Source organism: Nymphaea colorata, chromosome 5, assembly GCF_008831285.2.
Source record: "Nymphaea colorata isolate Beijing-Zhang1983 chromosome 5, ASM883128v2, whole genome shotgun sequence".
Taxonomy (NCBI): domain Eukaryota; kingdom Viridiplantae; phylum Streptophyta; class Magnoliopsida; order Nymphaeales; family Nymphaeaceae; genus Nymphaea; species Nymphaea colorata.
Window position 1 is genome coordinate 26,675,821 of NC_045142.1, and position 9,246 is coordinate 26,685,066.

Here is a 9,246-nt window from a genome sequence, read left to right on the forward strand (position 1 = left end):
AGAATAAGCGTACTGCAAATTACAGAAAAGAGAAACACAATGTAGCCTCTAGCAGGCCATATCTTATTGAGAAATAGATCGGGAAATCAGTTCTTAGATCCCCAAAATCATGTTTCTCATATATACTAGTTCAAGGTTGATCTATGCTCATAATTTGTACTGGGCATCTGCTTCATTTGGATAGAGTAACCTTGAGCTTACGTCCACTAAAAACTTGTACGGAGCAAAACTGATGAACGCTGAAACCGAAGCTTAATTTGCTTGCAACTGATCTCAGTTCTACCCACTACTGATCTCAATTCTACCCACTGCCGACCAATCTCAAACCGCATTAATATGAATAAGACATCATAAAATTGATAGACTTGATGCACCTTCTGCAGATTGATATCCAATACGAACGTGTTCTAAACGGGCAGAAAGTAAGGAGTTAAGAAAGGTATTGAGGTAAAAAAAAAAAAACCTAAAGTTCAAGTCCCAACGATACTCCGCGCCCCTGAAATCTTCTGCATTCTCATAAGCACGGTGGTCCAGACTCACCGAGGCTTACTTCCCACAGGCAGGTCCACTAAGTAGTCTGGTCCTTGTAGAGTTCCTTGTTATCCAAACTTTTCACGTGAAAAACGTGAAAACAAACAACAAACCAAAGAAGAAAAGAAATTCCAAATTCAGAGGTGACCAGATAATATCTTGCAGTTGCAGGTAAGGGACAATTTCCCTTCCAGTCCATAACTAGTATACTTTACCAGCTGCAGTACGCAGAAGAACCTCCATACGGAAATTCCAGTACCTATTCAGGCCCAAATCTTACAAGCTACAAAACAGATAATGAGATAACAACCTGATGTACTAACTTCCAGATCCTGTTGGCACGAAGGTTAGTGGGATTCCTGTGTCATAAAAACAATTTTGCATGTTTTGTGGCTTCAAAGAAACCGAATGATGGATCTTATTTTCTCAAAATTGATAGCTTACAAATAAATATGATGTAAATCACCTCAAACCTAGGGATTTTGAGGACCCTCATTAAGAATCTCAATTACAACCATGCTACATCCTTTTCTTTCCTGGACATACAAAAAAAGTTATGAACTATCTGAAAGAATTACATTCTGATATTCTAAATCTATAAGGGATGAATAAGAGGTAAGAATATTGAAACCTTGCAGAAGTTGACTATGTTGACATAGCTATGAAAAGCTATGATGGAAAAAGCACTTGACGACATGATTATTCTTTTATATAGCCCCCATATAGATTGACCATGAAATGGATCAACGTGTCACCATCTTTCTGCTTTTTTTCAGATTCTTCTTCTCTCCATGATTGTGCTTTGTCAATAACTAAAACTAAACCACCACAAGGAAACACAAAGAAATATTAACCTGTTTGATTTCTTCTCCTTGTTTCCTTTTCTACATCTTGGAGAGTTGGTCTAGAGGGAACGCAATTTTCTCTCAACTTCCTCTAGTGGTTGTCCAACATAAAGCTTGAGTTCTCCCTTCCTCACCACTTTGACATTCATGGAGCCTGACTTGACTTCACCATGGAGCTCCTAAAAACACAGGTCCCAAGTTAGTTAGTTTAATGTATCTTGGTTCTGGATTAGATAATGCACATCATTAGCTCCCATAAGACTTGAAAATGAAAGAGGAATGTTTCCAGACAGATGTGTGTGTGTGACTTTGGGCTTTTTTGTCCATGCTTTTAGCCCAAGATTTTGTGTGGCTGTAAAACAATTTAAACTTCATCTAGTGTATGTTTGAAGTACGGATGAAATTGAAACTCAATAAATCCAACCATGTAATGGTTGGACAACCACATAAAAGGCACTCAAATTAGAATCAAAGTGCATCTCTTAATTCAGGTTTTAGTAAAAACTCAGGAAGGTGAAGGTGTAAAGAAAGAACATAACCAATTAAGCCATAAAAAACCTTTGATAAAAAATCCTCATAAGATAGTATTGCACTTGGAAATCATGAAAATTTGAAAGAAGTATTGGTTGACAATGAAATCAGAAACTAAAGCCGTTGCCATGACGGCATTACCCAGCAAAAACAGCTTCAGTCTTTCAGTCAGAAACTAGTAGATTATAGCAAAAATGACCTCTTTGCCACAGACCCTGGACTAACAGCAGACTTGCCTGTAATTTCAACCACCATCTCCTCATAGCTACACGACTAAAGAAATCATAGATATATATCCACCTTACTTGGACTATTACATGTTAGCAACCTCTCTAATTTGCCGCTTGAGTTGGATGTAGGTCAATCATACAATCGCAACCTACTTGTGTTTCTACAAAGAAAGATCCTTATTCTTAGCAAACTTCAGCACAAACTTCACATAACAGTCAACTAAGTCTTATTACCCAGGAGAGACATCATCCATTGTCTCCTACCAATGAGAAGCATGCATAGCTCCAAGTAATGCAAAATTACTGCACCAATATTATAGAACATACCAAAAGCGACACTCACATCATAGCCAAGTGTCTTGCTTAATCAATTGGTATAGGAGAAAAAAGCCAAGTACCTTTACCAACAGAAAAAAGCAAAATTTGGGAAGGCATAATTCTAATGATGTCATATTATAAGAAGATCCACAACCCAATTGATACAGCAAATTCTTATAATTCAAACAGAATTTCTCAGAAGTAATACAGCAGTGAGATGTTCCTGGCTATATATTCTGCCAAGCAAGGGTGTTTTGAACTGGTAATATGCAACAACAGTAGACAACCAATTCCCCACTTTTGTTTGGAAAATATTGGAGAAACATACTATGACTATGAAAAATTTTCACCTTGGCAATATCTAATATCTTAGACTTCAGTTAATGCCACAGTTGTCCATCAGAAGTATGTCATCAACTGCTTTATCAGAGCACAGAGTAGAAGACAAAGCATGGCTAACTTTACTTCTCCTTTGAAGATAACCCAGGAACCCAATCGAAGTTGTCCTGGTAACAAGGATTATATTAGATATCTCGATTTTGAATGGGCCTTTCTTCCTATGCCGAATGGAAGAAAACTTTGAGGAAATCACCTACTTCATGGGATCATAATCATTTCATTTTTACAGCATTACATGACTTGGCTTCTGGCTAGCCTGCTGTCCTCTGGAGAGACAAAGGGACTCTTCTTTCCATACTATTCCTTGACTCTGCAGTAGGTCTTCTTATTTGTTTCTCGTTTTACTGAATTTTGATTTTCTCATCCCAAAAAAGAAAACAGATAAGTGAACATCTCTATTACCTATAGCTGTATCTAATGTAATGCTGATTCCTACTGCAGTAGCGACAGACGAAGACCGCGATTGCACTAACCAAGACTCAGTTTCAGGGCTCTAGGGTGGTTCCATTGTAAAGTTGTACTATGAGCATAATTTTGCCTCCCTCTAGCTCCTCCCATGCAATGCCAAAGTAACACGTTTGATATATCATAGTACATGATAGAATTATCCAACCTATACAGTAAACTAAGACATACCTTGATTGATAAAGGAACAACATCAGCATACGCATCTCCCAGGTCTTTGAAAAGGGACTCTAAAAGAAAACAGAAATTGGTTGCATCACCACGGTCTTGAAATGCAATGATATGAGAACCAGCAGCATCGTTGTCTGCACCATGATGTAGCTTTAAGGAATAAAGTCCCTTTGCACGTGTATCACCCACTCCTCTATGCAAAAAAATTACCTGAAGCACAAGTTGTATTCATAGTGCTCACTAACTATTCAAACATGAGAAACAAAACCAACCACAACCAGATTACTTATTCAAGATGGCAGTACACCAAAACAATATTAATATCAGCATGATGAAAAGAAAAACCCACCCCACTGAAAAAAGGGTTAAAAAACAAATGTATAAGGCTGTTTATTACTTACATGGACATAGGGAAGGCTTAACCACCAAAATTCATTTTCTTTTGATTGATTGTGTTTGGTATCATGTAGTTGCGATTTATGTTTATCCTCTTTAGTTTGCAACCTCTGCTGAGAACCATTATTATGCTTAAGCAACGCTGAACTCCCAGATCTTGCGGGCTTTGCAGTATTTTCCTTCATTGACTGCCCAGACCTTCTATTTTCCACATTGACTTTTTTAGTTTCCACGTCCTTCATCGGACTAGGGTCATGAGTTACCACAGAAGGCATATAAGCATCATTTATTTTGTTCATACCATTAACTTTCGTGAGATTATCCTGCAAAGATCCTTCAGAATTGTAACTACCTAAACGACCGCTAACAGCAGTATCTCCGCCGTTTCCAAGCCTCCCAACAGCTTCGTGACATGAAGCACTTGATTCTCTTTCTTCGCTGGATGTAATAAATGGTTCAGTAAAGCTCTTATGCTCCACTTGTTTCGCGTCACCTAGACCACAACAAAAACGCAGTTATTCCAGCAAGGTTTATAATTCTCTCGGGTAAAAACACGATAACGATTCCAACATATAAAGCAAACACATCGAACAAAGAGAGTAAGCATCACAGGGGTGCCTGAGACATTTATAGATCCATCTTATCAGCTGAACTGTTCAGAGCAATGAACTCTGTCTCGTCCCCCCAAATTACAACTAACAATCATACCTTTTCTTCTGCCTAAAGAGGAATTCCTCTCTTTTGTACGTTTATCTGTTTTGCTGTTCAGCGCAACACCATCTTCAATATGAGCCTTGTTTCCTTTCTTATTAACCCCTCCAGTATTCTGAAATCCTCTGGGTTTCTCTCTGATCACTGGTTCTGCACTTCCTCCTTTTGGGTTGTCGGAGCCCGATTTCGCCAATTCATCTTTCGCTGGTAAGGGAGACGAGCCTCTGTTGCCAACCACGTTGTTCCTGTTCATTCTTCTTCGAGGCGCTCCAGCGAAGCGCGCTAAATACGATTTGGGAGGCAATTTCCTCAGACGAGATCGAACTAGCTGAGGCAATTCTCCCAACAGCTCGTCCACTTCTCCTTCTATCTGATTTTTCTCAGTTCTAGGACTCGCTGTATCCGTCGCCGAGTCCATAACTGCAGGTGGCACAACTTCCTTATCTTCCTCAGCTGCCAAGCCGCCAATGACGTCGCCATTGCGCCCCATTTCCAACCTTTCCATCAAGCGAGCTTCCCTAGCCATTGCACGAATTTTAGATATTTTTTCGTCCAAATCCTCGTCAGCATTCGCATGTAGCTTACCCAAATTCGATCCAAGACCTTCACTAAAACGACCGCCACCGTTCTGCAACTGCAATCCATTGTTCCCCTTCATTTCTCCTCCCCTCAACTTTGAACTTTCGAGATTCTTACTACCCCCAACACCCTTATCCCTCGCTTCTTCATCGGAATGGCCGGCCCCAAGAAACCAAACGGCACAAATTGTCTGAAAAATGAAGATACCAACCAGCTGCAACGACCAGCGAAGAACGGGAACTCTAGGAAGAGGGTCGGAGACTCCATGGAGGACCTCCGACGGAGTAGGAGAATGACCGATACTGAGTTCGATACGACGGTCGTCTGTCGAAACAACGGTTGCAGAATCGTCCAGGGTCGTTCCATCCCACTCTTCTCTTCTGTGGATGGTCTCCTGGGTTGGAGGAAGCGAGATGGAAAGCGGTTGGCGGGGAGGGCCAAGGGTCTTGAGGAGCTTCTCCCTGAGTCTGTTGGTTCTCCTCTTGGCGAGCCTCGACGATGGGAATGGTGGGGAGATGGAGCAGCGAGGAGCAACGCCCGCATAGAGGCGCGCCATGGGCCGAAGCAGACGGGAGCGAATGCTCCTGCCCGGGAAAGGGCCTATCGCATTGAGAGTCAGAGACTGAACGTTGGTGAGAAACGTTTGTGACGGTCACTTTTAAGGTACTTATCGTGTTAACGTGAAAGATCTGTCATTTTCTCTTTGTTCGGATGGGATCGATTGGGTTGGGTTAGCGAGTTGATTTGAATGACTCGTTCGGATTAAGTTATAAATTTTTATATTTCATTTTTTTTATAGTCAAATGAAGAAAGTAAGTACGCTTAGAGTTCATGTTTGATCTTTTGATCAACTGAACAACATGTAATATGAATATTTATGTATGTTTAAGAAAATTGATGATATTCATAATTTAAAAGACAACAAACTTCAGTATTCAGCAGTGCATGCATGACAAACAATCTAGTTAATGATCCCAATTGACCCGATGGACCCTAAAGTTAATAGACATTGGTGTTGTCTCTATATCCAAACATTGAGGTGTTTGATATAATTTTGCAACATTTTCTATAACAAAAATATGATAGTCTTGGAACATGCATTTTAGAACAAAATCAGATCTATTGAGGCGTTTGATTAATGCCTTTGGTAGGTGAGGTGAGAGACGGAGAGATATTTGATCATGAATGGGCAGTGATAATGACCTTAGTTAGCCTCTCTATCTTTTTACCCTTTCATGTGATTTTGATTGCTCGAATAAAAATTGCTTTGTAATGGTTGGAATTGATTAATGTATCAATTTATCAAACATCAAAAAGAGTAATGTTTTTCTACTTTACATCCAAGTAATGCAGTGAACAAAGTCAGTTCATTTGTGGTTCATATCAAACTTCCTGCAATATCATAATTTGTTGGGCCAAGAAAGAAGGCCAAAACTTTCTCCTCTCTGTGGTACCTTTAGTAATGTCAATGAACACACATGACTGCAATAACTTTTGAGTGAGCACAAATAGTATTTTATCATACTGCTTAGAAAATAATTGAAGCTCTCATCCAATCTCTTGTTTTCTTAGGGTGTCGCCTCATTATGCTTTAGTTTGCACATAAGTGGTCCCTTTTGCAACATAAAAAAAAAGTTGACACTTTGAGTATTCGAAACAGGAATTGACGGCCAACCAACCCCTAGCGTGACTATTGCACCGACCTCCTAAAGACATTGCCTCAAAAACTTAATCCTCATTAATGATAAAGGGCATTGGCATTGCCCCCTCGTCCATGGCTAAGGTGTGCTGGCGGTTGATGCATTGGAAATATGAAGTTGAAAGAAGTTTTCATAAACTTATTTCAATAAACAAAAACAAAATCTTGATTTTCAAAACCCCTTTGTGTTTGTTGGACTTAGATTTGTGTTATAAGAAATAAATTCCTTAGTTTGATAGGAATGAGAGATGAAAAAAGAGAAAGCGTTGGAGGATTAAGGAATTATTTGAGAGTTCAATAATTACTTTTTTTTATCCTGGAAATTTGATTCCACCCTTTGAGGTGGAAAAAAAAAATATGGAATGAAATTTCTGAAAACCAACTCAACTTACTTTTCTCATCTCAAGTTTGATGGGCAAGAATTTTTTTTAAAAAAAATTAAAATTTTATTTTCAGTGCTACAGAAAACATCCTGCCCATCAAACAGGAAGTTCAACCTCTCTCTACTAAACACCATGAGTGCCCTAACTTGTTGAATTCATAGTTCCAGTAGATATCACATATAATATTGTGATAACCATAGTTTGTTGTCATTTTATTATAATTGGCAAAAAAAATTCTCTCTCTAGCTGGTCGGGCAGGGGCGTGTATTAGGCACGTCTCTTATGAATTCCTATTCTCTTATGACGTTGAGAGTTGGGCTGATGGCTGATAGATTACTCAAAGCATGCCAAGTAGTTTAGTAGAAAATTTTAAGTCTAATTAAGAATAATTTTAAGAGTCAGTTTCATATGAGTTTTGCATTGTCTCATATCCCACTAAATATCATGGTAGCAATCTTTCTCTCTTTCTCTCTCTATAACTGGTAGGGTAAGAGGCACATATTGGACATGTCGATTCTTATGGACACTATTCTCCTAATGACATTGAGAGTTGGACTGAGGACCACTATTCAATGGTGGAATGTGGAGCATTACTCAATGGGTTCGGGACAGGATTTTTTTGGCTCGTGTCCCCCACAAAAGTTACCCCCACTACAAACACATAAAGCAAAACAAAAAACAATAACCACTCACCCAAGATATTTGTTGTTTTAGATTGCGTTTGATAGCCTCAAATCCAAAATTCGAGAGTTCATAAAAAGATGAATTTTGGAATATGTTCAGTTTAAGTCCATAGTTACACAAAACGCGTTTTTTCAAAAAAATGGGATAAATTAATTTGCTGTTTAAAATTTTTTAAAAAACACATTTTAAAAGGAAAACGTTTTTAATGCACTTTAACGTGTCTTTAATACATTTTTAACCAATTTTTTGTGCGTTTTTTGGTTTTTTTTAAGTCAAACTTTTTTTTTTCATTTTTATTTTTATTGGTTGCAAATCTATTTATCTTTTGATGTTTGTGTTATTTCTCACTTATTTTATTTTTTCTCATTTTTAGTTTTCTAAATTTTTAAAAAATCATCATTTTTTTTTTTTTCAAACTTGTCGTATTATACCCGATAAAAACATCACAGTTTAAAACTCCGAGATATTATCTGTGTATGATTTTTCTTTTATGGGAAGGGGGGAGTCTACCTTAAATCCATGAATTTAAGATCTTAAAGATCTCTTATCACCGAAACAAACACACCATACAAGTTACCCATGAACAACTTTTTTCATGCTTACAAATACCCAAATCTATCATGTTTGAATGGCTAAAGGAAATTGATAATGTTATGAAATTCAGTGTTCCTTTACCACATCAATCAAACACAAGACTAAACATCGCAAGAAGGTCAACGTCATTTTCTTCTTTGTATTTTAAGTTCAACTAGCAAAACAAATATTCATGTGTATGTGTCTTATGCACATCCAAACAATAGACAATAATTATGTACATGTTATAACAAACAACGTCAAACAATGAACAGCAGTTACATGTTGTCCTACTCCATCGAAGTGAAAAAAAAAATGACAAACAAAGACTCTTCATCTTGGAACCATTGCACTTTTTTTTTTTTAAAACAGTACATTAGGACATGTTGTCATAGAGACAACAAATTAAATGACCTTTTATAAGTGCATGAGAGAATAGGAAAAGCCCATGTCTTGTTCTGTGATAGGGCATCATGGGATGGTTTGTGCCATCAAGCAAACACAACCTCAATAAATTAATACAAAAGTAAATTATCTAGCTTGTCATAAACCCCACTACCATATAAATGTGTAGGGTATTTTGATTACCTCGAATTTTAGATCCATGGCAATTTAAGATCTTAGGATATTAAGTTCGAGGATTTTAAACAAGTGGGTTATAAAATGATCCAACATCTTATACTTGAAAGATGCAAATATTATGTGCTTTGTATTAATGGATCTCAAATCAA

The 9,246-nt window shown here is 37.8% G+C and overlaps 1 protein-coding gene across 2 annotated transcripts; it reads right to left on the minus strand.

Moving 5' to 3' along the window:
* Nucleotides 1-916: 916 nt before the first annotated feature.
* LOC116254984 (uncharacterized) lies at nucleotides 917-5,798 on the minus strand. Of its 2 annotated transcripts, XR_004172793.2 has the most exons (5): nucleotides 4,595-5,798; nucleotides 3,892-4,379; nucleotides 3,491-3,700; nucleotides 2,806-2,961; nucleotides 917-1,555 (listed from the first exon to the last, which is right to left on the minus strand). XR_004172793.2 is itself a non-coding variant. In XM_031630671.2 (4 exons), the coding sequence occupies exons 1-4, from the start codon at nucleotides 5,730-5,732 to the stop codon at nucleotides 1,436-1,438; spliced, it is 1,956 nt and encodes a 651-aa protein (XP_031486531.1). In that variant the 5' UTR covers nucleotides 5,733-5,798; the 3' UTR covers nucleotides 917-1,435. The 2 variants fall into 2 exon arrangements, 1 of the variants encoding a protein (XP_031486531.1); XM_031630671.2 differs by lacking the exon at nucleotides 2,806-2,961.
* Between the last annotated feature and the right edge of the window lie 3,448 nt (nucleotides 5,799-9,246).

Excerpts from the sequence above, each read along its gene's own strand:
- LOC116254984 (XM_031630671.2), bottom strand. The coding sequence starts at position 5,732 with ATGGCGCGCCTCTATGCGGGCGTTGCTCCTCGCTGCTCCATCTCCCCA. Across the intron at positions 4,380-4,594 it reads CTCTTTAGGCAGAAGAAAAG|GTGACGCGAAACAAGTGGAG; the intron begins GTATGATTGTTA and ends GTTGTGGTCTAG. Across the intron at positions 1,556-3,490 it reads TTGTTCCTTTATCAATCAAG|GAGCTCCATGGTGAAGTCAA; the intron begins GTATGTCTTAGT and ends CTGTGTTTTTAG.